General features: G+C 41.8%; 2 protein-coding genes across 3 annotated transcripts; both read left to right on the forward strand.

The window, feature by feature from the left end:
* Window positions 1–924: 924 nt before the first annotated feature.
* LOC139611271 (synaptic vesicle 2-related protein-like) lies at window positions 925–6,541 on the forward strand. The gene is made up of 16 exons (XM_071465787.1): window positions 925–1,295; window positions 1,501–1,631; window positions 2,193–2,278; window positions 2,369–2,467; window positions 2,559–2,630; window positions 2,720–2,844; window positions 2,935–2,998; window positions 3,119–3,244; window positions 3,324–3,452; window positions 3,534–3,607; window positions 3,809–3,885; window positions 3,966–4,070; window positions 4,543–4,654; window positions 4,757–4,838; window positions 4,923–5,012; window positions 5,708–6,541. Exons 1-16 carry the CDS (start codon window positions 1,234–1,236, stop codon window positions 5,909–5,911), a joined length of 1,638 nt encoding a protein of 545 aa, XP_071321888.1. The 5' UTR covers window positions 925–1,233; the 3' UTR covers window positions 5,912–6,541.
* Window positions 6,542–7,167: 626 nt separating this feature from the next.
* On the forward strand, window positions 7,168–24,565 carry ssh1b (slingshot protein phosphatase 1b). Of its 2 annotated transcripts, XM_071465786.1 has the most exons (15): window positions 7,168–7,579; window positions 8,998–9,035; window positions 12,903–13,003; window positions 14,226–14,290; window positions 14,500–14,621; window positions 14,711–14,779; window positions 15,171–15,236; window positions 16,215–16,409; window positions 16,685–16,778; window positions 17,053–17,181; window positions 17,361–17,407; window positions 17,919–18,065; window positions 18,653–18,853; window positions 19,034–19,676; window positions 19,852–24,565. In XM_071465786.1, exons 1-15 carry the CDS (start codon window positions 7,499–7,501, stop codon window positions 20,494–20,496), a joined length of 2,643 nt encoding a protein of 880 aa, XP_071321887.1. In that variant the 5' UTR covers window positions 7,168–7,498; the 3' UTR covers window positions 20,497–24,565. The 2 variants fall into 2 exon arrangements, with proteins under 2 accessions (XP_071321887.1, XP_071321886.1); XM_071465785.1 differs by lacking the exons at window positions 7,168–7,579; window positions 8,998–9,035 and adding an exon at window positions 10,567–11,289.
* The last annotated feature ends 3,289 nt before the right edge of the window (window positions 24,566–27,854 follow it).

Consider the following 27,854-nt stretch of genomic DNA (forward strand, 5'->3'; position numbering starts at 1 on the left):
TACTCGGAGCTCGCGGAACTTGCTTCTTCGTCTTCGTCTTCTTCTTCTTCTTATGCATAATGCATCTGTACTTTTACTTAAGTAGCATGTCGAATGCAAAACCTTCACTTGTGATAGAGAATTTTTAACATTTCCGTATTAGAACTTTACTAGCGTTTCTGAACAGCCCATAAATTTCCTGATGGCCATTCTCCTGTTATGACAGCATAGTGGTTAGCATTTCTGACTGTTTCTTCTGTGTTCTTTTTAGCCAATGGTTTTAGTTTATTTCAGTCAGCAGAGACCAGAAACTTGTTGGAGATACAGAGGGTAATCTTGAGTCTAGGAAGTAATACTGCATTTTGAAAAAAACTGCCCCGTCCCAATGGAGTACATTTCTCTCATGAGGCGTCTGGAGATGAAATAGGCTTTGGACAGTCTAATTAACTCCTTGATCATCTTTGTGAATATGAACATATGCACAGAAACTTTTAGAGAGACATTATTCATTACACCAACAGCACCAGTAGTATGAGAGCACAACCTGCTGTCAGCTACAGGTTATAACAGTTACATAGCTACCCAGCCACAGAGCTGCTATAATTGTAGCTCCAGGCTGTGATTTTAAGCTCTGTCTCCTCTCATAAAACATTCTGTGGTCAAAGGACCAGTTTAAGGGCTTTGAAACACACCTTCTTTGTGTTTGCTTAAAATGATTAAACTGGTTATGAACGACCTTGATTGAGAGGATGGGAATAGATTATTACAGTCAGCTGTATCTCTGCTGCTTATATTTGTGTAATTTAACAAAAAAAAACACAAAATATTTTAAATCTGGCTAGATGGTGGACTAAGATTTTTTCTTCTATTATTTTCACTTTGACATCTAAACATCCAAGAAAACAAAGTATGTGATAAGGCTGCAAAAGTGTTGATTCTTTATTTTCAGCCCCCTCATTTCTTCTTGTGGATTTTATTGAACCTAATCAGCTGTGAACCTGTTTTGCCAAAGGCCCGAAACTAACCCACAAAACTTCTGATATTTTACTCCAGTCTTGTTTCCTGGTGTGACCCCTCCCATTGTCGATCTGCAGGTATTGTCCTCTGATTGGGTGTCTCCTCAGCACGGCCTCGGGTTTGCTCCTGAAAGCGGGTTTAGTGAAAACTGAGTTCGTTTAACAGGTTTGGCAACAACACGGCAGTATGTGGTGAGCCGTGCGCCACGGCTGCGTCTCTGACACCGACGCCGCTGACATGGATCGTTGGAGAAGACCAGCTGAGATCATCTACAGGAGGTTTAAGAACCCCGATCCAAGGTAAAACAGCAAAATCGTGGTATATTTCTAATTCCCTCAGCTGTCGGTGATAATGCGCTCTGCTGTGCTGCCATACTGGGCTGCTGTCAAACACTGCAGGTCCCTTCCAAGGGATCTTTAAATTATGTCAAACGGCGATACGTTTTACTAGAAATGGAGCCTTTTGTGCCGAATAATGTCTAATTTCTCTTCTTCCATTTTGCAGTGAGGCAAATTTTGTGGGTTACAGCGATGAGTCCCAGGGAACAGACAATGAGATCTGCACTATAACCTCAGCGAGGGTCAACCCAGCTGCCGGACAGTATGCGTCCACAAATGGATCCAATAGAACTGAAGGTCTGTGCAACACCGTTAGTTGTAGTTGCAGTGCATTTACAATGTATTTAAATCTTGAAAAGTAAACGTAATTTATTATGCAGCTGTCAGTGTTTTCATTGCTATCTAGACCTAATTTAAAACAGTGCATCATATTTGATTAACTGATTATATATTTTATATTATTATGCTTTGAAAAGTTAAAAAGTGTAATGGTGTAAAAAGTGCAACAATTTCTCTGTGAAATGTAGGGCAGGAGAAGTATAAAGTAGCATAACATGAAAATACTTAGATGCAAATACCCCATTAATGTACTTGAGTAAATTATACTGAGTTACTTTCCACCGCTGGTAATTATTAATAATCCTGTACTCCAGATAAGTCAACAACTCTCCTCTGTGTTTGTGTACTGATCTGAGGTCTGTTGGCAGCTAGTTCTGCTGTTCAGAGTCGCTCATCAGCCCCTGGCATCATTACTTAGCACCTTGCTGAAATGTTCCAATCTTCTTTGAATGTGTAATAGCCAATGTTGTTGCATATTCCTGTTTTGATTCTGAAGAGATTCTGTTTATCCTCTTACAGAAACCTTTACAGTAGACGAAGCACTGGAGGCCATTGGTTTTGGAAAGTTCCAATGGAAGATGTCTCTCCTCACCGGACTGTCATGGGTATGACTCCTAAAACACATGGAAAAGTCCTCCCTCTGGTTCCCAGTTACTGTGCGTCTCTCATGTAGCACCATGCCTCTCTGAGTGCAGGTAGCAGACGCCATGGAGATGATGATCCTCAGCATCTTAGGCCCTCAGCTGCACTGTGAGTGGAGGCTGCCCAGCTACCAGGTGGCTCTTATAACATCGGTAAAGTCCCTTTTGGTGTTGTTCTGTGGTTTGTTGATTTTGTATATGTGTCAATATTTGTGCTCAGATGCTTTTTCCTTTTTTGCCTCAGGTGGTGTTTGTTGGGATGGGGATCAGTTCACCGGTATGGGGGAATGTGTCCGACAAGTATGGCAGAAAAATTGTGAGTAGTCTCATATATTAAGTAGTGATTTTGCACATTGTCTCATGTTTAACTCATGTGTTTTGTGTATATGTTGCTATCGTAAACAGGGTCTGACGATTTGTATGTGCTGGACACTGTACTACGGCCTGTTGAGTGCCTTTGCTCCAGTGTACGGCTGGCTCTTGGTTCTGCGGGGTCTCGTAGGCTTTGGCATCGGAGGAGCTCCTCAGTCGTAAGTTCTGTGGTTCCGTCATATGTGACAAGATGCCTTAATAATTCCCTAATGATTAATAACTAAGACAAATATTCTGTCTCTGTTTAGGGTGACACTCTACTCTGAATTCCTCCCAGTGAAGGCGAGAGGCATCTGCATCATGCTGATCGCGGTACTGTGACAATTTTATTATTAACGCATGAGTTTACAGTATTTCAGTGCTGAATCTTTTAACCTGATGAAGTATGCTGCTCATTAATTCCCACCTGACTGACGTGTTTGTGTGTTTCAGGCTTTCTGGGCAGTTGGCTCCGTGTTCGAGGTCCTCCTGGCCCTGTGGATAATGCCCACTCTCGGCTGGAGGTGGCTGCTCGGCCTGTCCGCTTTACCAATGGCAATCTTTCTTTGCTTCTGCTTTGTACGTATGTTTAAATAGAGATACCTAAAATAAAACCAGCTGGAGTCAAACTCTCAGCTGAACTTTCTGTGTTACACAGTGGCTGCCTGAAAGTCCTCGCTTTGACGTGCTGATGGGAAATAGAGAAAGGGCCATGAGAACTTTAGAATGCATCGCCAAAGACAATGGCAAGGTCCTGCCTCAAGGGAGATTGATTGCATATAAACAGGTGAGGCTAAAGATTTATTACAGAAGGTGAACGCTTAATTGTTAATATTAACAAATTTGCCTTGTATTTTTAATTTTACAGACAGACCGTGGACAGATCAAAGATCTCTTCACTCCTCAGTATATGAGGACCACTCTTCTTCTGTGGTTTATATGGTTAGTATAAGTAACATATTTTTCTACTGTGTCCCTTACACCAACTTTCCTCAATCAGGCATTTTTACCAAAGGCAAATATTTAATCAAATTTAATAAAATTTATCCAACTCACCCTAAGGTGTGAGTATTTAATGCTTTATTTTCAACTCCTTGCACATGACTTAGTCTTTAGAGCGCTGTATTATTATTTCATCCAAAGGTTTGCAAATGCCTTCTCCTACTATGGGATAATCCTGTTGACAACTGAGATGTTCCAAGCCGGAGATTCATGTGGGGGTAAGTAACAGCTGCTCCACTTTTAACCTTTGTCATAATTTGACCAAATACCGAAATAAAACTGCCCTCCTCCCTTATAGCAACTCAAGGGGCCAAGATTGAGCCGAGCTGTAGTCTGGAATGCAAATACTTGACGTCAGCTGACTACAAAGACCTTTTATGGACGACCTTGGCTGAATTCCCAGGTGAAATGTTGCCTATTAGCATCTTCTATGAGCTGTGGGGTGTAAATTGAAACTGTGAGGTAAAGACATGTCATGATGCTGTGGCCAAGAACAGCGTTAAGCGCATTCACAGGGGATGCTTCCTCATTTCTTCATCATCCATAAATCATACTGTAACAACAGAGAAGCTCCAGACCTGCTGAACTTGGAAACGACATTTGGTGCACATATAAAGCTATGTTACATTAATATTTAGCCATTTATGATTTTCTCTTTCGTGAAAAAAACAGGCTTAAAGTGTTTTAGGCTTGTTGATAGAAGTTCACTTACATCACCACCCAGGCTTGCAGCACTAAGCCTAAGGAGAGTGTGTGAGACACAAATATGTGGTTAAAGGGAGTGGCTTAAGGTGCGGAGTTGTAATTCATCCTCAGTGTATCTTTACAGCGGCTGACGGCAACAGTTCACTGTTTATCTTTTGTGTTTGTTTCAGGTCTTTTAGTTGTCCTTCTGGCAGTTGAGTGTATAGGCAGGAAGAAGAGCATGGCAATGTGTTTCTTCGTGTTTTCTTTGTGCATTGTGCCTTCATATTTTTGTATTGGGAGGTAAGTTTGACTCTATGTGTTTTTATTTTGTCAAATTAGAACAAAAGGAATTCATTAAAACACTCTGCTCCACTCTCTGCGTTTCCCTTTTTGCTCATGTAGGACGGCTCTTACAGTCCTAATCTTTATAGGCAGAGCCTTCATCTCTGGAGGATTCCAAGTTGTTTTTGTTTACACACCAGAGGTAGGTCTACATACCATTTCACCACTTTTACATTAAACACGTTTTATAATAAGTTTAGACAAAATGCTCCTCTTTTGTCATCAGGTATTTCCTACAGAAAACCGAGCCTCAGCAATGGGGACTTCCAGTGCGATGGGCAGGTTGGGTGCACTGATCACCCCCTTTGTGGCACAGGTATGAAGGAGCGACTATCTCTACACAACCCAGTTAGGAAGGGAAGAGTCTCACCCACTCAATCTGCCTCACTGCTGCTTTCTAGTTTTTCTAGTGGGAATAGTTGCTGTTTTATCCATTAGAGTGTGAACAAACCATTTTGTACCTCCAAGTTAGATTTTTCTGTTTTTAAGACAACACAATACTAACGGTCAGAAATACACAAAAACATTAGGATTCATGAAAAGTTGGACACGAAACATTAGATCAAATTTTGTGCAAATCTGAGCACTAATTTTAAAGAAACCATGTAACAAGAGGGAATTTTGACCTCACACTGGTGTTCAACAAAAACCAAGACTCACCACGATCATAAGGAATGATTGTCTGGGAAGAATGGATATTTATTTATGTTTATATGTATGTATACATATATATTATGTATATATATAATATATATGCTGGTGGTCACTTTAAAATTAGATTGTGTTATATGTGTAACTTTATTGCTAGTCAGTGGCCATTTACACCATATCTCATAAAGAAGGTCTAGTTTTCTTTCAATAATAGCTTGTATATGTTGTGAATTCTTGTGGTGCTGTAATGTAGGTGTAGATGTAAAAAAATATTTCCTGCGCCAGTCTGATATCAGACTCCCTCAGATGAGACTGCCCATTTCTCTGCCAGGCTCCCCAGTGTTTGTGTTTTGGTTCTAGGTGATGCTCAGAGCGTCCGTGTATTTGACCCTGTCCGTGTACTGTGGCTGTTGTGTCCTGGCTGGCATCGCGTCGTTGATGCTGCCCATTGAGACGTTAGGCAGGGGTCTCCAGGAGTCCAGTCGTGACCAGGATGCCGAAGGGCAGGCAACCACCACAACAAGCCAGGCAAATGCTACAGCACACTCCCCGAACAAAAGTTAGATGGACCAGGATGGATGAAAAAGAAAGAAAAAATGGAAGAGGATATTTTTTCACCTCTCAGGATGCTGCAGTAGTCTCTTTGACTATGGACTGAATCATTTGAGCGATGATGGGTGAAGAGCAACAGGGGACAATCTCATTACAGGCAGGGAGTGATAATTGAGGGTAGGCCTACTGCCCATGTCTAATGAGAGCGGAAGCACATTTGTGCTTGGACTGGTTTGTTTATCCTCTCTTCCATTTAGGCCATGAGAACCAACAGAGGGACATTTTAAAAAATGATCATGCGCTGTGCAGACTCTGCTTAGAGCTACACATTTTAAGGTTTGGCCTCAAGAGGCTGAAGATTTTATTTTATAAATGTTGGATAAAAATTACGTCTTTTATTTATTTTGTGTGAAGCCACGCGCCTTTGGTCCATTAAAGTTGAATTGTTGAATCTGCGTAAGGCTTTATTTTATTTTGTCAGTAAATCTCTGTACTGTAATTTGCACAATAAGAGATACATGGTCGTTGTTATGGCTCTACATGAATGATTTGCTGATCAATTGATTAGCCTGGAGCTGCAACAATTAGTTGGTTAATCAAGCTGCAAACAATGAATTGGTTTTTGATAATCAAATAATTGTAATTTTTCTGAAGCCAGATACCAAACATTTGTTTCTTTTAGCTTCTCACATGTGAGGATTTGATGCTTTTTTTTGTCAAACATGATAGTAAACTGAACTCCTTTTGGTTTTGGACTGTTTGTTGATTATTAATTATTAATAATCGGAAGATGAATCAATAATGAAACTAATCATTAGCTGAAGTACCAGATTGACAGAAAGTTAATTGACTATTATTTATGTACCTTTAAATGAAACCCAAACGCTCTCTTGTTTAATCTTAATGTAAACATTAGCTGTTTTTCTTGATGTTTAACAACTATAGTAAATTGATTATTTGGTTGGGCAAAACATGACATCACCTTGGACTGTAGGAAATGATGACGTTATTGTAACAGTTTCCTGGCGTCAGGCTGCAGAGATCAACCAATAATCTACATAATAACCAGCAGATTGATCGACTGTGGAAATAATGGTCAGTCTCCTTTGCGTTTCGTAGCATGAACTGAATATAATTTGCTCCACATTTGTATTTGGGAGTCCTCAGTCTCTCCAGTCACCTTGACAACATTGGCCCAATGACAGCGCATACGCGAACTAGGCCAGCCAATCACAGGCAGCCGACGGAGCTGCATGTCATTTCTGCCCCGCTTGCAACCTGCACCGTGTTTTGTTTGCCTGTCTGCGCACCAGCGATGAAATCTCGGGGTCCGTCGCTGGCTCGGTGCAAACGGAGGAAATCTCTCACGACTTCCCGCTCATGAGGACTCCGGTGGCCGCAGAGGACGCACGGAGCAGGACCGAAAGGGAGCACCGCCGGGGCTCAGGAGTCAGGTGCTGCTGGATGAGAGTCTGACTTGGCATTTTTCTCCCCGGTGACAGAGACAATCTCGGCGGCGCATCTTCTCAGATCCTCCTCCCCTCCCTTCTCCTCCTCCTCTCATCTTCTGCTGCCCTCCGCGGCTGCAGCCCACCGACCATGGCCCTGGTGACTCTGCAGCGCTCTCCCACCCCCAGTGCAGCATCCTCGGCCAGCACGACCAACAGCAGTGCGGGGGAGGTGAGTGGAAAAGCCGGGGCTCGGTCTTTGTGTGCGCGGTATGAGGAAACGCCGAGAAACGCGCCTGCATGAGCTGGGTGGTGTTTTCTTATCCTGCGGGAAGGGTTAACCTCACTTCCGCCCGCCGCCGCCGCCGTGCGTGTTAAAAACTTGATCTATTGTCGCACTGTTGCCAGCGGGGACTTGTTTGTGGCTACTGTGGCAGCGGATTTGTAAACAAAATCCTGCAGCGGGGGGAGGGGGGCGGGTGTGGAGGAGGAGGAGGGGGGGGCTGCTGGGTTTAGCTGTCAGAACAAAGTGCTCATTTTGCTGCTGCACAAACATTTGCCGCGTTGCACTCAGGTTGTCCTCCCTCCTTGTTATTGGGCTTTTATTGGCTCTAACGCAAGGAGACTGTAAAGGGAAATGCCGCCAATTTCCGGGACAGGAAGGTCAAATGTTTATGAACTTGCAGAAAACACCCAGTAAGTGATGCCACTGAGGTGCACGATCAAGTGGTGCGAGGTGCTGAGGTGTCGCAGGTTTATCCAGAATTGGAAACCCTATCTGTTGGCAGCCCCACGCCAAACAATCCTATATATGAGCATTCACTGTCAAGCCTATATTTCACATCATTGGAGGGAAAAAAAAAATAGATAAGTTTTTAGCTCTAGGAAACTGCAGCGAGGTTCAGCTCCTGACAGTGAGAGCACTGATTTTTGTGAGGTGGAAATTAAACCCTATCTGAAAAACCACATCTTTAGCGTCACAAAAACAACATCCAAATATGGAGCGGTGCCAGATTTGACATCCCAGTGAAATCATAACATCAGGGTTAGTGCTCCAGTTTCTAGTTTTAGGAAAGTGGATTATGTGCTCATAAGTAGGCCCGACTGAGCTGAGGCGCAAAAATAAGCAGTGACATTCCCCCTTTGATGATAAGTGGGTTTTTTTAATATCACTTTCTTCTCAGTATTCTGCAAGAGTCAGCCAGCGCTGCGGGAAGAAAAAAAGTGGATGGGTGTGATGTTTGGATGTGTTTTTTGCTGAACCTGTGCTGTTTTGAAGGTGTCCTCATGATTCAGCTGACAGCTCTACAGGGCGTTCAGAGCAGACCAGATCACAACACCCACCAGAGAGGACCAGCAGATGGCGCCGGCACACTTTATTCCAAATGACTAGTCCTGGCATTGCTGTGCCACCTCTAAACGTTTAACAGCAGATAAAGCTGCACAGAGCAAGAGCCTCTGTTCACTGATCCAGTCCAGGACTCAACAAGAACAATCCCCCGCTTCTGCTGGACTTCAGCCACAAATATAAGATTCATGAAGAGAGTTGTTTGAAGTACAGAGAGAAAATGTAGCCTCCTTACGTGGTTTCCTGATACACCATGTTAGTGGGTCAGTCATTAAATTGGCTGCCTTGTTTTTGTCTTTCAGGACTTTGGAAGCGATGACGACCGGAAAAATAATCAGAGGTAAGATCTGTCTGTTTAAGAAGTTGTGCATTTAAAGTTCTGTAGAGACAAAAGACGTCAAACAGATTTACAAGGAAACACACCATTGGATTTCTTCTTGTGGAAAGTGTTTTTTTGTTCTGTCGTTGTGGTCTGTGGTCCCTCTGACCCTGGAAGAATCTGTAGTAGCAACAAAGGGAAATCCGAGCAGGTAGTGATGCCTCGAGCTGTAATTTTCAGCCTCCGAATGTATTTGAGGAGGTAGTCTGACTGAAATCAGATGGCTTACATTTTAAACTGTTGAAGTAAAAGTATAATCTGAACAACAACATCATCAGTTCAGACCGTAAAGTCTTTTTTTGTGTTTTTGAATATTTATTTTATATTAATCTGGCGTTTAAATATTTCTAAGACACCTTATGAGACTGTTTTAAAAAGAATTAAACAAAATGAATTTTTATCGCACGGGAAAGCTGGAATTTATTTGCCAGGTTCATTTGCTTTAAACTTTGAAACTGTCTTTTTCTGCACATGCACGCTGTCCTCTGTTTTCAGGGCAAACTCAGCTACAAGTCTGACCGCTCTTTTTGTCAATTGAACAAAACATAAAGCTACCAGGAACCTAAAATACAAAAAGAATAAGACCAAACGACACTGGTGGCTATAAAAATGGACAACTCTTTAGTGATGATTACTCAAAATGCTATTTAAGAACAGCTCAAGGTTGTGAAAACATAGCTTCACTGTACAGTAGTGCAGCAGAAAAAGTGATTTTATCCCGGCTGGGTTTTGTGCCCTTTTCATTGCAAATCTGTGTAAATCTGTGAAAATAATTAATTTTTTCCATGTTCTACACACAAAAATGTGATAGCATGTGGAAGCTCCAAATCAGCACTTTAAACTGTCTCGACATGATGTATAAATAAAGTTATGTTACTATGAATAAAACCTATTGATTGGTGTAATCTCAGATGAATAGGCAGACTCCAGAGGGGTAAACAGTACAGCTGAAAATCTTTGCATAGCTAATACATGATGGCATCATGAAGTAGAGTATGTTCAATCTTTACGTTAGCGTGTCATCTTTAAGGCTGCTGCTGATATATATTTGTATTATTTGCTCGTGTTTCTGCCCAGCACAGTTGATTCTGCAGAGACTGTAATGGTTCTTTAATGGAAACAAGGTTTTAACAGCACACAACTCACTCAGGATTGATTTAACATTGCCACTGCATTGACCTTTTTGGTGCATTCACAGTCGTTCTGAAATTTATGCAGTCTATCTCACTGCCAAAGAACTGTGCCGCCTTGATGATTAAAAACTCTTTTGGCCTGTGATGAGCTGCTTGTCCTGTCCTCAGTCCTGAAGATTCAGTGATGTCAGCGAATCTGGCTCCCTAAGGGCCATATAGCATCTATTTTCTCTAATGGCCCTTAGTTTCTCGCTGTCGTCGAGGAGAAAAACCTGCTGGAGGTGCTGCTGATTAACGTGACAGATTTTTTATAATGCTTCCCGTCCTCAGTTACATAACAGAGAACACACAAACACCTGATCCTGCTCCGTCACATAGCTTTTCTTTTATCAACACGGCGTCACAGAAGCTTTGTGTCATCAAATCTCTGGCACAGACGGTGTCATTGTGCTCACTGTGTGTGTGTGTGTGTGTGTGTGTGTGTGGGCCAAACACAGTTGAAACAGTCATGTCATCCTTTGTCTGACTCAATGAGTTAACATGTTTCTGTGGCTCAGTGATTCATCAGTGTGGAGTCTTAATTTAGGATTCTGCATGTCAAACTTGAGACTGACGCCAAGTAGCGCTTCCACCGCCTCCCAGCGCTTGCATGAATGATGGCATTGTGGCAAAGTGTTGCAGAGGGAGTGCTGGTTGCTGAAGCACGCGCTGCGAAGAGGAGCAGAGACGGGGCAGACGCAGGCAGCACAGACGAGGAGAATTTGAGGACGGAGTTGGAAAAGAAAGCTTGTGGGAGGAGGAGAGGAGGGACATGCCAAGACCGAGAGCATGATGAGAGACGTTAAACCAGAACGCTCTGCTGGGGGAGGCTGCAGTCAGTGTGCAGGTTTAGAGGATGAATGGGGAAGCTGTTCATTAGAAAGGGATTTCTGGAGGAGATACAGTTTTTCTAGGGAGGCTGTGAATAGTAGGACAACCATCAGGATGCATCTGGTCATGAAACCTTCTCATAAAGCCATGTTAACCGTGCTGCCTCACTTTGTGGAGAAAGCTGCTCTGACTCGGAGGGAGATCTGTCGCATGTAAGTTTTCACAGCGGCACATACATCAAGACCTTATAGTAGACACTTGTTAGTGGCAGTATGGGATGTCTGGTATCAGTGATCAATTTGATATAACAGCACGGAACATTACATTTTCAGGACACGAGACAGTTTTAGAAACACGCGGGGCTGCATTTGAAAGCTTTAATGCTGGTGACAAATGAGAGGATTTTTCTTCCTGATCATGTTTGAGCCTTTTCTCAAGTGTAGTGTCAGTTCGTTCAAGGAAAGTTATTTTTTGCCAGTTTCATCACCATTTCAGCATCAAGCTTTGTAGTTAATTTACCCCATCGTCTCAAAATCATCAGTCTTCTGCATAAATTTGAAAAGAAACAATGATGGTACGAAGCAGAGGAGCTGAAACAAAAGGCCTTGTGATGGTCCCACTCAGTCATACCAGGCTTTGTGTGTGTGTGTGTGTGTGTGTGTCGGTTGAAAAGGGAATGAGACTGTGGTTAAACAAAGCTGCACCCTGTCCTGTGTGAGAAAAGACACTAAAGCTCTCCCCCTGCTCACTGCAAGGTCATGAGCCAGGGGTGCTGCATCCAACACAGGCTGAGCAAGTTTTAAAGCCTGAGCACACATGGGAAGTCGTGGTGTAATGCTTGATTCATCAGCAGTCAGCAGACCCAGTCGAGTGGAGTCTGTTCATAATGCTGTGAAAACACAGGGCTGTAAAAGTCACTGGTTCAGGACTCGGCTGACTTTCAGTCACGGATGAGGCCAAACAATTGATCAGTCGATCAAGAAAGTAAAATCGCTTAATCACTATTGAAAATAATTATGTTATGGATGTCTTATTGTTTTGTATTGTGTGGACTGAAATTTCTCTCCGCACCTGCTTTTATTTAGTAGTTTAACTTACAAAGAACACTGATTCAGTTGTTGCTCAGTCTAGATAATTTCACCATGTCAACCTAACCCACCCAATTCCCTGAACATCTTTCAACCACAATTTTATTATTCTGTGAAATATTAAGACATAGATTGTCTCCTAATTTCAAGCCGAAACGTACTTGATAAGTGGTTGAGGATCTGGTTCTAGATTGGAGATAATGACTTGAGAAATAATATTTAAATGCTGATCCAGAAAGGAATACAGGAAAAAAAACACAATGGGGCGTCTGTTGCTTCTGAAGAGTGGCATCAGACTGTCACATGGAAGAAACGCCTGGACAGCTTTATTTTGGAATAGTGGAGGTCGGTTAGCATTTTGTGTCCAGTTAAACAGTGTTGTTGGAGTTTGTTTAATGTGTTGAAGAGCCATCCTCCCATATGTCACGAGAGAACAGGTCTCAATTTCAGTCTAATACAGAAAAAAAATATGGGAGATGGAAGCGGTCAGGGGCATGAGGCATGTTTGCATTAATGAAAGCACAGCATGCGTGTGGCTGTCAAGATACATGTTTAATAAGGGTAGGTGTTATTTTAAGACAATCACTGATCATGTAGGATTGAAATTTCTTGCCTTCTGAATTTTATTTTATTTTTTTTTTAACTTTCGGATCTGGACGTATCCTGTTAGGAAAAGTTTACTTTTGTTAAGACTTCAATAGCCTTCAATTTATTTTCCATTCCACTTTATTTTCCAGCCTCAGTGAGAGCTTCTTCATGGTCAAAGGAGCCGCCCTCTTCCTCCAGCAGGGTGGCAATGCACAAGGACCAAAGACCCCGACCCACCACAAGCATGCAGGTAGGAACAAACACAACCACACAGAGACAGGAAGCTTTGTGTCTTCTTTCTTTTTGAGAACATATTCTCTGCACAAATGAGCTCCAGACAAAAGGAAAATTGTTTTAGCTGAACCTCAGTGGGTTTGTCTGTCTTTACTCTTAACTGTTACCTCGCTGGGTCTGACCTCAAGTGACCCACAGTTCAACACCAGAGACACCCACAAATCATTTCTAACAAGTAACAGTTTCTTTAAAGCTATTTCAACTGAATATATAGACAGTTTCTGTATATAAGCGTTTATAATGTATTTAAGAACTGCATTTGTCTTATATATCTTAATATGAAATTAATGAATATATAAGATGATCAGAGGACGTACATATCTGTACTTTGAATTTGTATCACTATTTTCTTTCAGCTTTCAAACTAGGACAGTGCTGATGTCGTCGTCCAGCTCTCAGTGCCTGACGACATCTGTATTGTCTAAATTACTGCAGATATTTGTGCTGTGTCATCCAAAGCTTTGGTTTTTTTTTTGGTTTTCGTTTGTTATTGGCTCCAACAGATTTAGTTATTACACAATCACGCTGCTGCTTTTTGTCTGCACATCAAAGTGACGATAACATTTGTCATAGTCCTGCTCAAACTAAAAATAAACTAAATGCTCAGTACAGTCCGTCCGTTTCTTTTTTTTGTTTTTGTTTTTTTTTAGATCCGCACAGTTGTTCAAGTATCTGACATCCCTGTTGAGTCTGAAGTCGTTCATGGACAAATCACGAGTCAGCCTGTATATGGCTCAGGTGTTACTCACCGTACACACCGTAGCTTAGCACCACCGGCAAGGTTGCGGGGTTTGGATTTGTCCTCATTGAGAGAAATCTGCAAACATTTTCCCTCCCACTGGAAAAGAAAACCGACAATGAACGCACAATAAGAGATGATGAATGACCCGTTTGTAGCTGACCTTTAGGTTTTTTTTGTCAGAAATGATGTTTCACAGAAAGAGCATCTTTGTAGTGAAGCCTGTTATTGAGTTATTTTCTCTATATTGTCAGGTGGGATCTTAGTAGCATTTTTCAGATTGTTAATGGCAGTTTTTGTTACTGTACATTGGTGACTGGGAATCATTTTCTCCGTCAGGATCTTTTGTTTCGATGTCCAGGCTGTGATAATACAGGTCAGAAAAAGCGCTGATCTGTAACTGATTCATTTATAATCAGTCTTATTGGTTTACTTTCAGGTGATTTACCTCAACACCTGCAGGTCATGTTTAAGATCCTCCGGTCTGAAGATCGCATTAAACTGGTTTGTATAATACTTGCGCTTCATTGGATAAAAGTTTTCGTGCATTGTTTGTGTGGTTGCTGTACATTTAAAGCGCTCATTTTACTTAATATATAGAAAATTACAGACTTGACAAACACTGATTCTCATACTCATTTTCAAGTTAAAGCCATTTTAGAAAGGAGGGTCAGAAGTACAAGTTTCTTGCAGTGTCTCCTTTCGTTTCACAGGCTGTACGATTAGAGAGTGGCTGGTCGGACCGGGTGCGCTACATGGTCGTTATCTACACCAACGGCCATCAGGATACAGAGGAAAACATTGTCCTAGGAATGGATTTTACAGACAAGGACAGGTAGTTCATCTCTCTGCAGCCTTTACATTTAGCACAGTTTAATCTGTTCATTAGATTTTTTTAAATTGTTTAATCTTTCTGACCCTCAGTAAAAATTGCTCCATTGGGATGGTGCTGCCGCTGTGGAGTGATACCAACATACATTTAGATGGAGATGGGTAAGTTTCAGTCTCATAAAAGCTGGAATGATTCATGCTTAAATCAGCTGGCAAACTTTCCTGCTCAGATTCAGCCAGGTCTGAAGCTGCATCTTTGCACAAGTCAGACATGGGGTTTTGGTTGTTTTCTGCATTGTAGGTTTTACTGCCCACCAGTGGCAGAGGAGTGAATTACACTGATTTTTCTCTCCCTGTGAGAACAGTTCTTGCTGACCTGTTAACATTGTCTCTGTGTCTGTATGCTGGAGGAATGTTCCACTGGTTGGTGGCCTGAATAGTCCCATGAACCAGCCCCGTCCAGTCTGTGTTTACATCCCCCTCATTGCTCTTCATCTCCATCCAGACTCAAACTGATCCTCCTTCTCCTCCTTCTCCTGTTCTTCCTCACCAGAGGCTTCAGTGTGAACACAGCGGGGCGGTCACATGTCTTCAAGCCTGTATCCGTGCAGGCCATGTGGTGAGCACATGCTTCATGTTTACCTGGGATTACTGTTGTGTGTTTGTGGTGTGTGAGCTTGTGTCGGGGGGGGGGGGGGGTTGTTGCATGGTCCACACTAGAGGAAGGTTGTCTTAGATTAAACAGTTTTTAGAGCATGTGTACGGCCCTCGGGGCATGTTGTTAAAGTTAATTAGAGTTTTCTGGGTTGTTTCATGTCCTGCCAAGCTTGTTGCCACAGTTAGTGTTAATATATATCACAATTTGTACAATTTTCAATTAGATAGGTGCGTGGAGATCCTTTTTATGCCTGTGAGCTGGGTGAAGGAACAGCATGCTTAACACTGAGATTAGCCTAGGTTAGCTCAATCAGGGGATCAAGTAGCAGCGTCACAAAAAGGTAGAGAGATAACTTGTAGTCTTATTCCAACATTGAGGCTTTGTATTAGTTTCCCTAGTGTGAACACTTTTCTTGCCAAAACTAATGATTTGTGTCTAACCAAATCCATATTGAAAAACATATCTGGCACAATGAAATCTCGTATGTCATATTACTGTTGGGAGCTACTATTTTTCACAGGTATGATAAAAAGATAAACTTGTCCCTGACAAGTCAGTAGGGAAAGTATTGTCACCCTAAAACTGAGTTGTCCTTTTAACTTGGTAGAAGCATTCAGCCTCACCCATCCACCACATTAAAATCTAGTTTAAGTATTTAAAATATTCATTTTCTTGGTGTGAGTCACTTTCAAACAACTGGAACATTTGATATTAATTTACCACCATGTTCCCCATTGTGAAGACACTCCTGGTCCAAGACATCCTCTTGTATCTGAATGCCACCTGCTGGTCACTTATCAGAATTACCACTAAACAAATCTCTGCTTTGTTTTCTTTGCTGAGAGCAGGTTTCTTATTCGCTCTGCTCCTGTCACATTACATCCCTCTTGTTGTTCATGATTTCTGGTGGTCAAGCCTTTTTGCCCTGCGTTGTCACAGGTCTGCCCTGCAGGTCCTCCACAAAGCCTGCGAGGTGGCACGCCGGTTCAACTACTTCCCGGGGGGCATTGCCCTCACATGGATGGCCTTCTACGAGAGCTGCGTCACCTCAGAGCAAAGCTGCATTAATGAGTGGAACACTATGACCGACCTGGAGACCACCAGGCCCGATTCGCCCACCATGTTTGTCGATCGGTGAGACCCTTCAGGCTGCCTGAGTTTTAGTTGTGAGAAAACTGGAGCAGTATAATATGACATGTAGGGAAACCAGGAAACCAGTAGTGTTTTGTGCTGGACCAACAAGCCCTGGCATGTGTGTGTCCTTAGTCAGGGACCTGATTGCAATTCTTTAGACACCAGCTGTTGTCCTTTTGTTGCTGCCCTTTGTTTTCAGCTGTGGAAACATGTTACACTGTTATGCTAATTTTCAGTCAGAAGGCACTGCTGATGTATTGACTCATTATGTGCAGGCCAACCGAGCGCGAGAGAACAGAGTGTCTCATTAAAGCCAAGCTACGCAACATCATGATGTTTCAAGACCTGGAGAACATCACGTCCAAGGAAGTATGTGCCAGATCAACACCTCAGCAATGTGTCTTTAATACTTTACTGTAGGGTAAAGATACATCCTGGCAAATATAAATGTCTTTTATACAGTGTTTGTGAAAGAGTGGTTTTCACACAGTATTGCCTTGGAAATAATTCACCCAAGAATTATGCATATATTATTCCAAGAAGAGGAGAAAACAAAAAAAACTTTACAACAAAAGCATTAGTGTTTGACTCACTGTGGGAAATACACTGTGAAACTAGATTTTTTTATGTTTTTGATCCTCAGATCCGTAACGAGTTGGAGCAGCATATGAGCCGTAACCTCAAAGAGTACAAGGAGTTCATAGACAACGAGATGCTTTTGATCCTGGGCCAGATGGACAAGGCCACACTTATCTTTGACCACGTCTACTTGGTGAGAATTTTGACTTTATGCTACATTTTCATGTTGTTATATGACATTATTTTCTTCACTTTTCCTACATTCTGTTACTCAAATACTGTCACACTGTGGCTTATTCTTCCCTCAATAAAATAAGTAGCCTTTCATAGTAAACCCTTAGCAGTAATGTTTCTGTGTCTTTACCGCCGTAGGGCTCTGAGTGGAACGCTTCAAACCTGGAAGAACTACGTGACTGCGGGTGAGCTGATATACACATATCATGTTTTTCTGATGTAATCCTAAATAGTGTATTCTTATACAGGATTAAATAAATTCTATGCATGTGTACTTTAATCTGAAAGTAGCTGTTATCTATAATATATATTTATCTCCCCTACTGATTGAAGGCAAAATGCATTTATTTATGAGTTTACTGTGCTCAGACAGTAGATAGATCTATCTATCTATCTACTGGACAGAATTACAGACAGAATTAGCCAAAGAAATAGAATGAATGAATCTAGACACTTTGTTCATAGTGCCCAGTGAATGTACCCCGTAAAGCAATATTTCAGACATCTTAGGTTTTGGCGAGCAAAGAATAAAAATTATATCAAGTTAACTTGTTGAAAACACAGGCATGTCTCTACATGACTTTCAGTCAGTAATTGAATCAGCGCAGCAGTGTGTATTCATTTCTACTGCACTGAGTAACAGTCAAACCAATAAGCAGGGAAAGAAAAACTAATGCTTTGTTTCTTTGGTTGCAGAGTGGGTTACATCCTGAATGTTACCAGAGAGATTGACAACTTCTTTCCAGGGATGTTTTCTTATCACAACGTCCGTGTGTATGATGAGGATGCCACCGACCTGCTGGCCCACTGGAACGACACCTACAACTTTATTGTCAAAGCCAAGTGAGATCCTACACTTAAAAATAAACCAGTGCTTTTTTTATGCGCATTTGACAGATTTGAGGGGGAAATGATACAGATTTTAAACTGGAACACCAGGTTGTTGTCCAAGAAGTGTTTGATCAACATAACTGCGCTCCCACAGCACTTTGGTGTTAATAGATGGAGTTGTTAGTCATCATTTTTGAATTATCACAGTTTAAGTGTCTCACATCATGCACTCTCTCAGAGCACTGGGGCTGTGATCACACAGGACACATTTTTCTCCAAGACGCAGCTGTGGGTTGTGCCAGTAACAGAGAGAGAGAGCTGAAATGGTGCAGTCACTCTGGTTGCTATGCAACTGTCTAACCATGCTAACCTGAGGTAGAAAAGGATGTTTGTACAAATAAAAATGGAAGAGCTAAAGTTGAGACATGCTAAATGTGGAGCACAATCCTGAAAATCATCACATCCAGTCTGGTGTCTAATAATCTCTGGTATTTAACAACATGTGCAATCATGTAATCGTTACTCTGCTATGCTGTCCTAACTCATCATCCACTAGATCATCAAATGGGATATTGTTGAATTTCCTTCCTGTCCAATAGGAAGAACAATTCCAAGTGCCTTGTGCACTGTAAGATGGGGGTGAGCCGGTCTGCCTCTACAGTTATTGCCTATGCAATGAAAGAGTACAGCTGGTCTCTGGAGAAAGCCTACAACTTTGTCAAGCAGAAGCGGAGTATAGCTCAGCCAAACGCCGGCTTCATGAGGCAGCTGGCAGAGTACGAGGGAATCCTGGACGCCAGGTAAGGAGGTCTACTGTTTGGCTCAGGTTTGCACTTTGCTCAGCAAATTAAACTCACCTTGGTGATTTTTGGGTTTTTTTTTTTACATCAGTCTAAAAATTGTAAAACTGCTGTGTGAGGCTTTGTATGTGTCTGTCAGTTTTATTCACATGTAAACAAAAGTATACTGTCCCTACACAGCAAACAGCGTCACAACAAGCTGTGGAGGCCTGAGACAGATGAGGAGGGATCAGATGATTTGCAAGCCTCTGGCCACTGCACTGGTGGGGAGGAGACACCAGTGCTCAGAGAGGAGGAAGCCTGGGGAGGCTGCGGGGCATCTCCCTGCAGGGGTATGGGTCTGGAGATGGAGCCCCTTGACTCTCTTAACTATAATTACTACTTCAGGCGTTTGTCAGACTCCGCACTAGACAGTGAGCCCTCCACTCCAGTGCGGGGCCCCCCTCTGCTCGGTATGGAAAGAGTTTTCATTGAGATTGAAGATGTAGAGAGGGATGCCCTACTGGAGGATGAGGGTTTCCCCATGGCCCATCTAGCCCTGCCTGGTGAGGGCACGGCAGCTCAGACGTGTGGACGTCTTGACCCCCTGGAGGACATGAGACTGAGACTTGAGTTCAGTACTTTGGAGGAGGAGGACGAGGAGGAGGCAAAAAAAGAAGAAGCTGAGATGGCGGCCTTGGCTCAAACACCTGGAAATTCAGATGGGAAGAGGGCAGGGGAGGAGGCTGAGAGGACGGAGGAAAGCCGGTTAGGCCTCGCCAACCTGAACACTAACAACAGCAACCGCCTGGCTGCAAAGCGCAGCTGCCCTGCAGCTTTTGACGTGAGTTGAGAAAATATAGATTTTAACTATGGGAAAAGTCATGTTGTGTTTATCTACATATTTCAAAATGGCATTCATGTCAAAGCATTTTATATATGTAATGCTATTAACATTTTAATATCCTGCATGCCACTGACCATATACTGTACTCTGTTCTAACTTTTACTCCATATAGGACAGTGCTAGCACAGGAAACCCTTTAAAAGTGAAGCCCTCCTATCAGTCCTGTAAAGACTGCCTGCGTCTGCCACAAGGTCGGCGCTGTGACCGTCCAGCAGGAGGTCGTTCCCACCGCCTTAACCCTTCCCGCCACTGCACTGTCCCTTCCATATGCATAGATCCGCCCGGGACGAATTTTGCTTCCACTCCAATGCTTCAGTCTTTACCATCCCCTGCAGTTGTCCCACCTAACTTGGCCCAGCCCTGTGCTCACCTCTACCGCTGTGCCACCTGCGCCCCAGGTGTCCCATCTGTCCCAGCAGCCAACCGCCAGAAACTGGTCTCACCCATGACCTGTGAGGACACGCCTCCTGACCACAGCACAGCGGAGACGGAGGACATGGATGAACCGCAGGGTGACAACGTGGACGTACAAATTTCAAGCGAGGGTACAGGGGCCATCAATGCGACTACTGCTGAAGGTTTAAAATTACAACCTGGTGGTGCAGTGGAGCTCCAGCAGCAGGCTCTGGCCCAGCTGCAAATGCCAGGACTGGGGATAGAATTTGGTCTGGAACTGATGCGCCAGAGGACGGAGCGGCTTGATAAGCTGCCAAGCTTGGCCATGGAGGGTCAGCTCCCACTGGGGCCCCTGCCTTAAAGGAAGAGATGGAGGAGGAGGAGGCTTGCCACTGCCTCCACAGGTACACTATGATGGCTGTGGGCTTTCAGATGACTGTCGCTGTGGTGTCGTACCAGAAACAAAGCTCTGCTCTGACCTGTACTGTCATGTCCTGGCCTCAAGCTCCACTGTAACAAGCTGCAACGGCCCTCTTTGCATTTACAGAGTGTCCTGACATTGTCTGCTGGCACTAAGATCCAGATGAGGCTGGTTGTTTTCAACATATGCTAAAGGCTTAAATGCTTCTGGCTGAATTGAGACTGAGGACTTTCTTGTCCCCTTCACTTTTCCCTCAGACCTGCCTGGTCTCTTCCGAACCTGCCTGCCCTACCACACATACAGGATCTTCACACTTCCCTACATTTCCCTCAGTGAAGATGAGCATTATGCTGCCATTTTACCCTCAACAGACAGGTTTGATGTGTTCCCAAATCAGGAGACAGGAAGGTTTATCAGATCTAGCTGTTGTCCCATTCTGACTCCTGAGAGAGCTATTGTTAACATTTTGATGTTGATGGAAAGAAAAATACCTGGAGCGACATGCTTCTGTCAGTGTACTGTATGTTTTTCAATCCAACTCATCAATAGTATCAAAAGGAGCTCAATGAATGTTTGCTGTTGAGCCTGTTTGATTGCATCCCTCATGTTACCACTGATAACTGAATCCTCATTTAACTCCACTTATATTTTCCCTGCTGCAGCTGCTTTTGCACCACTAGAGGGCATTTCATGTGAAAGCATAATCATGTTTTTAAAAAGGATGTGAGCATATGTGAGCCTCTTTATGCCTCTTTGAAAATAGTCGTACCTCGGACCACAAGCATCTAAGACTGTTTTGGTCAAAGACTTTTGTCTCTGCTCAGTGGTTGGTTCACCCTGACTCCATTAAACTCAATGTAATCATGTCTTTAAAGTGAGTAAGTTTAGCCACGCATGACTCTGCAGTATCACAAAACATATCCTCAACATGCTTAAGCAGAAAACATGTTAAAGTCACCTTGAATTTTCATAGAGTTTTTAAAATATACTGAAAGGATTCAGGTTAGTCTTTATTTAGTTCAAGTGGCAACAAATCGCGTCAGTAAATTGACTGAATTGATCCTAACTCCTTTTCTTAGGCCTGGAAGAATGACGGGAGAAATACTTTTCTTTTATTTGGATATATTACAACATTCATAAATATGACTCTCAGTCAGATGATTTATGATGTAACCAAAGCCATATCATATTGTCAGGTCCAGTTTATCACCTTCATCATTATAGTCGAGAAGAAGGTCAGCGAAGTTTCCTTTGACCAACATACTTTTATTGCCTTTGTTCCCAGTCGGAATCTAGGTAGTGATTTATCTAGGAGTTAACGTTGTGGTAATATGTTGAAAAACCTTATACTACCTTTTCTAAAACAAAGGCACACCAGTCATGTATAGATTTAGCACTTGAGCACAACTCTAGTATCCATTCACACAGTGCACAGACATATGTCAGATCTATAACTACATGCAATCAGAATTCATTTAAGAACACTGAAGCAGAAATAGAGAAACCACAAATGATAAATCTAAGAGTCACTGTAAGAATAATATTATTTGATCTAATAATCATCAGGCAGTTACAGTCAACAGCAGGTGCTACTGTAAATTTTGTTGATAATTTATTGTTTTTGTGAAATGAAATAAAAATTCAGTTATTATTATTCTGACTTTCAAATCACCAAATGAAATACCCCCAGTTACGATGTGGAAATTAGTATAAGTGTTAATTAATCAATTGGCAAGAGTAGATTTTCCTCATTTTAAATGCAGTAACCTATCAAGAGAACTGAAAAGCTTAGCTTTACATCTAAACCCTCTCTATCCCTAAAGTCCATTAATTCAAGTGTTTTCCTCATTTGTTATTGAAACTTTTCATTTTGTACATGTTCAGACAGCTTGAGGCATATTTTTAAACAATTTCGTTAAAGTTCAATCCAAAGTTGCTGTGCCACAGGGTGTTACTCTGTAAATTCCTCTGTTTGGTTGATGTTGTGTTCTTACTGTTTTTGGCACGCTGGGTGTGCTGGAATGGTACTGAATGATGCCTGTTTGTTTGCAGGAAAAGCACATGCAAGTGTTATGACTGTGTTTAAAGATCTGGGTGCTTCAGAAGAAATGAAAACTGTGTAAAGAATGAATGCAAATTATTTAATCATGGGGTTATATTGTATTTTTTGTAGATTTTGCTTTTCTTTAATTAGATCAGTAGAAAGTTAGACAAACAACAATAAAGCATCCTCTGTTCCTTCTCCTCCCTTAACTGGATCCCAGGGAGCTGCGGGTTTGCTCCACTAGTTAGATTTAAGTAATTAGGTTTCGCCTTTAACCTGTTCTTTCCCTCACGTGGCCATTTGAGCATGATGTAACATAAGGCACTTACACAAAGTTGTTGACAGCATCTGATGCCACAAACATCTAAAATAGAACCATTTCAAAACTAAAAATAAAGTTGCAGTTACCATAAGGTAGTTCATGAATATTGCGGCTAAAAGAAATGTTACAAACTTTAGAGCTTGTTAAACGCTGTGAAAGACGGATTAAAGGAATAGTTTGACATTAAGGGAAATATGCTTATTTGCATTGCTGAAAGATAAATAACAAGATTACAGCTGTCATGTCCGTATGGTAAAAATGAAGCTCATTTTTACACTTCTGTGAGCTCAAGCGGTGCAGATTTTGTTTTGCCTGTGGACCCAGACTAGCAAGTTCTCTTCATTCTAAGCTAAGAGGCCACTGGCTTCAGCCTCATATTTACCATACAGTCAAGAGGGTGATCTTCTCATCTAACTCTTGGCAAGAAAGTAAACAAGCCTACTTCCCAAAATCTCAAACAATTCCTTTAATATATTCTTAAAATGAGTCTAACTTAAGCCAGTTGTTCTCAGTATGTTAGCGCTCTTGACAGGTGGACCTGATCAGGGTGCTTGACATTCATGTGATGTTATGCGCACTAAATCCTTGTGTTTGTGTTCCCAGACCACAGCACTATGTTTGGTTGTTTGCTTCATGTGTTGTATTTGTTTTTGCATTTAAGTGCCTTAACCTCGGCCTTAGCTCTGTCATAAAGCATCACAGGCTTTGCAAAGTTTCTGTGAGTGTGTTGATGGTCTGGTTTTTTTGTACATTACTTACCCTCACTCCCAATAATAACCATGCTCCTTGCAAATGTATAACTTGGCACATAATATAATGTATGCAAACACACATAAGCTCATGCACAGCAGCCTCCTCTCCCTCAATACACACATACTTGATGGACTTCCATTTATTAATAGCCTATAATAATATTGTATTTGTTTGATATTGTTGAAACTTGTGGTACACTGTATTGGTTCAATAGCTGGCTGAAGAACCTTACTTGCTGGAATGAGAACTATCATTTACATTAAAACATGAGATAAGAAGGATTTAAGTCTCTGAAATTTACCAGTCTGTATATAGTTTTCTCTACAATTTGCTATTGAGTACATTAGCTTGCAGATGTGGTCAATATTAAGAAAAGCACTGATAATGCTACTGTGTATTGAGAAAAACTTATAATTAAGTTCTCGTGTTTGCACCACAGCAAAAAAAGTATTTTGGGCCATCTCTAATTTAGGCAAATGTCTTCAGGCTCTATTAAAAATGGCAATGATTGTTTTTTTATGGCATTATTCCCAGGCAGCAGACATCTAACTGACAATCCTATTTAAGGGCCAGAAGAGGAGGACTTTGTGGGGAAGGACATTAAGACATATTGTAATTTCAAGGGAGAGGGGCAGGCACTCATAGAGTGTATTCATAGAGCACAAGTCTGCCCCAAAGCATGTGAGTATGAGATGAGTAAAAAAATACAAAACATGATAAACCTACCTGGGAGTAAGATTTTGTTACATTGATTGTTTTTTGTTAACCTTTGTGTACTGTACTGTACATTGCCAATGTTCATGTGTAATGCACTTTTTTTTACATTTTGTTAAAATGATGTCCAGTCTAATGTTTATCATGGAAATAAACCATTTCCTCTGCATAACCTCTTTAATCAGTTGATTGTTGTGCCTGGACAGTTCAGCTGGTCACTATATATACGCTACAAACATTGCTTCTTTGGATAGTTAGTTATATAATAAAGTATAATAACGATTGATGTGTGATGAAACTAAAGACACTTTAAGTTAAAAATATATATATATATATCATGAGAGAAGCCCTGTATCTGTAGCCTTGTAGTACTTTTATGACTTGAAATGCCCCGTCAGGCTCTGGCCTCGACTTGCTCTGTAATGGACAGGGCAGAGAGCGATCTTATTGAATTAGTCAAATGAAGTCTGTCTGACATCATGGGGCAGGTGACGGCTGAAGGAGAAGATCTCTCAGAAAGACCAAAGTCGAACAGGACTACTGGAAGACAGAGCATCATTTTTAAACACCAACCTCAGTAAGTATCTACCTATTCTTATGAATACCCCTCAGAGATGATTTCATATCAGTGTAACTATACTGTTTATTAGGCAACTTTCATAACTGGAAACAGTTAGGTTTTTTAAAGGGAAGTATCAATAGGATTAGTCAGTATTGAATGTCATGGTAAATGCTAGAGTAACATCAGGTCCAGAGGAGAACTTAAATATTAAAGGTCAGTTAAAAGTTAATATTTTCCACATCAATGAGACGCCTTTTGAAACATTGTGATGGCTGTATTGTATATGGATATACTGTATACATCTGTGGTTAAGTAAATTGAGCTATATTATAGAAGCCACAGAAATTTCTTATTATGCTGTTATAGTGTATAAATCCATCGAGCCATTTTAAAACAGGCACATTTATCTTCGTCTTCTTTTATGACCCTAAGTCCTGCCTTACAGAATGCTATGAAAATTTTACTGTCAGACTAGATTATGTGTCTGAATATCATTCTGTTGTACTGACCATTTGAATGTGAGCTATATTATGTCATACACTTAATGCTCTAAAGGCCTCGCAGAGTATTTTGTTGGACAAAAACATAGACTATCCTCAGACGGGGTTAATTATTTTTTTGTACTCTGAGTCACAAGTCTCTTATAAACTGTGTGCTTAGTATTGGAATCATGAGATACACAAGAATAGGAAATGGAAAGAGATAGAGGGAGAATGAGGGAGGGGGATTCACAAGCCAGTGTCACAGATACCTCCCACTACTGCCATTGTAATGCATCCATCCCAAAATAACACTTCAGATACACTAAAGCTGCAAGTGCACGCATCTGTTAAGCAGTGGATTATTGTGAGCCACACCATGTCAATAAACCAGAGCTAATTCTCTGTCAGAGGAACTCAAGTATTGAAACAGCCTGTACACAACCATTTATTTAAACCATTTATCCATTAAGATATATTCTAACTATTTATAGATTACTTTTAGCTAACTGTTGAACATTTTACATGTTACTTTAAGCTATATATTTTAACCATTCAAGTGTTATCCATCACTTTTAGTTAACCATCCAATTTAACTTCTTTGCTACCTTGCTATGAGCTCTCAACAGGTGGTGTTCAGATGTTACAGCTGGCTCAATATGTATATATATTTTTATATTCAAATCATAATTTCTGTAGTTTTTTTGTTTTTCTTTTTTTTTTCTGTGGTTTGTTTTTCAATGTATTGAAATGTATTTTATGCTACTCCATAGTCTCCCCATGTAAAAGTACCTCTGGTTGGGAACTGTTGTTGTAGAGAACAAGAAGCATAATTTATAAATAAAAAGGGGAATAGTTTTATTAATGTGCCATGGACAAGCATGTTCGTTAAATAGACAGGCTTGAAAAAAATGGCGTGTCACTCGGCACCTCTCAGGCTTGAAATAGCTTAAGCAGCAGAGTGCATGATTGCAGATGCAGGGTGAAGAGGTTCAGTCACCTCTCTTTTCTCACCCCCCCTCTCAGCCGACAAAATCAAAGAACATTTAGGAAGAAAGGTGTTTTCATGGCAGCTTAGAATTGAACATACACCTAAATCAACTGCTGCATCAAGCTAAACTCAAGTGTGTGTTTGTGCAAAACAACTGAATGTGACATTAGCTGTGTGTGCATCCTGTACGTTCAGCTGTTTATCTCCGGCCTAACATGCTCAGATTCCACATGCCACTTCAAAGCCTGTTGAGCTGTTTTCCCTTTATAATAATCTCTATTCCACCATCCATCATGTCAGTGGTTAAACTCCCATTAAGCTCCAGACAAACAATTCAGTTCAGAAGTCAAAGCACTTGTGACTTGCATCACGTATTCCAGGTGACCTTTCTGTAGACCCCGTAACCAAAACAATCATAAACATTCAGATAGTTGGAAGGGAGGCACATGCAGCACACACAAACACGCCTTGTCCCCAAACCACTAATTGACTGTGCATGATGTCTCACACTGTGTTGGCTCTAAAGGAAGATGTTTGTACATAAGAGTTATTAAACCCACAAATCACTTTAACAACGCTTTGATATAATTGTAATGATTGATACACCATGTATTTGGCAGTAATTAATAGATCATATTTTCTCTGGACATTCTATTTGACCTTGGCACCTGACAGCTGACCCCTTATCTCACTTGTCTTGTTTCCTTTTTGGCCTCCTGACTCACTGGCAGCAGTCGGACCAACTTTAATTATAGCCACCACTGCATTCCTTTCCAACAGAATAGGGAGAGATAGACAGAGAGGCCTTGGGAGGGCAAATGTGAGCTGTATAGAAGAATATACAAAAATAGAGAAAGATTCATGATCGTGAAAGATAGACAGCAGCGCCTGTTGTGTGATTTCATTTCATTGGGATGAGGAGGCGAGCCGTCCTCATTACGCCACTGTGACTTGCTTATAAATCCGCTGCTGTGTCTTGACATTTGTCTATCTCTTTTCCTAATGCCAAGACAGAGCAACAGCCATGGGCCAGAAGCTGGAGAGGCTGTCGGAAAAAGACGAAGAGTCACTTGATAATTCGGATTGGTCTGAGCAAACTGGAGACACACAACAGACAGAGACAACAGAAGAAGCTGAGAGCAGAGATCAGGACGATGGCAGTTTTGTGAACCCTCAGAATATTGGTGGGATTAGTGGGATCAGCGGCAGTGGCCCGGCGACTGGGCATGCAGGGGAGCACATAGTCCCTTCTGCACGTACAGACCCCCAAACTGGGCAGCCAATCAGGCCTCTATGTCAGCGGGAGCACCCTCTCAACACCAGGGGAGAGTGGGTGGGTGGAGACAGGGAGAGCCAGGGTGTCACTCAAACTGTAGAGGAGTCAAAAACTCTCCTGAGCCCAACAGAGACCAGACAAACTTTAAACAAAAGAA

Source organism: Trachinotus anak, unplaced genomic scaffold (assembly GCF_046630095.1).
Source record: "Trachinotus anak isolate AG129_WGS33_773 ecotype Australia unplaced genomic scaffold, CSIRO_AGI_Tana_v1 ptg000028l, whole genome shotgun sequence".
Lineage (NCBI taxonomy): Eukaryota > Metazoa > Chordata > Actinopteri > Carangiformes > Carangidae > Trachinotus > Trachinotus anak.

Bases quoted from the DNA above. Each gene is read 5' to 3' on its own strand.
- LOC139611271 (XM_071465787.1), top strand. From the start codon at position 1,234: ATGGATCGTTGGAGAAGACCAGCTGAGATCATCTACAGGAGGTTTAAG. The intron at 3,245-3,323 runs GTACGTATGTTT...TGTGTTACACAG, and splicing joins TCTTTCTTTGCTTCTGCTTT to TGGCTGCCTGAAAGTCCTCG. The intron at 4,839-4,922 runs GTAGGTCTACAT...TTTTGTCATCAG, and splicing joins TTTTTGTTTACACACCAGAG to GTATTTCCTACAGAAAACCG.
- ssh1b (XM_071465785.1), top strand. From the start codon at position 11,036: ATGATGAGAGACGTTAAACCAGAACGCTCTGCTGGGGGAGGCTGCAGT. The intron at 14,291-14,499 runs GTTTGTATAATA...TTCGTTTCACAG, and splicing joins CTGAAGATCGCATTAAACTG to GCTGTACGATTAGAGAGTGG. The intron at 17,408-17,918 runs GTGAGCTGATAT...CTTTGGTTGCAG, and splicing joins GAAGAACTACGTGACTGCGG to AGTGGGTTACATCCTGAATG.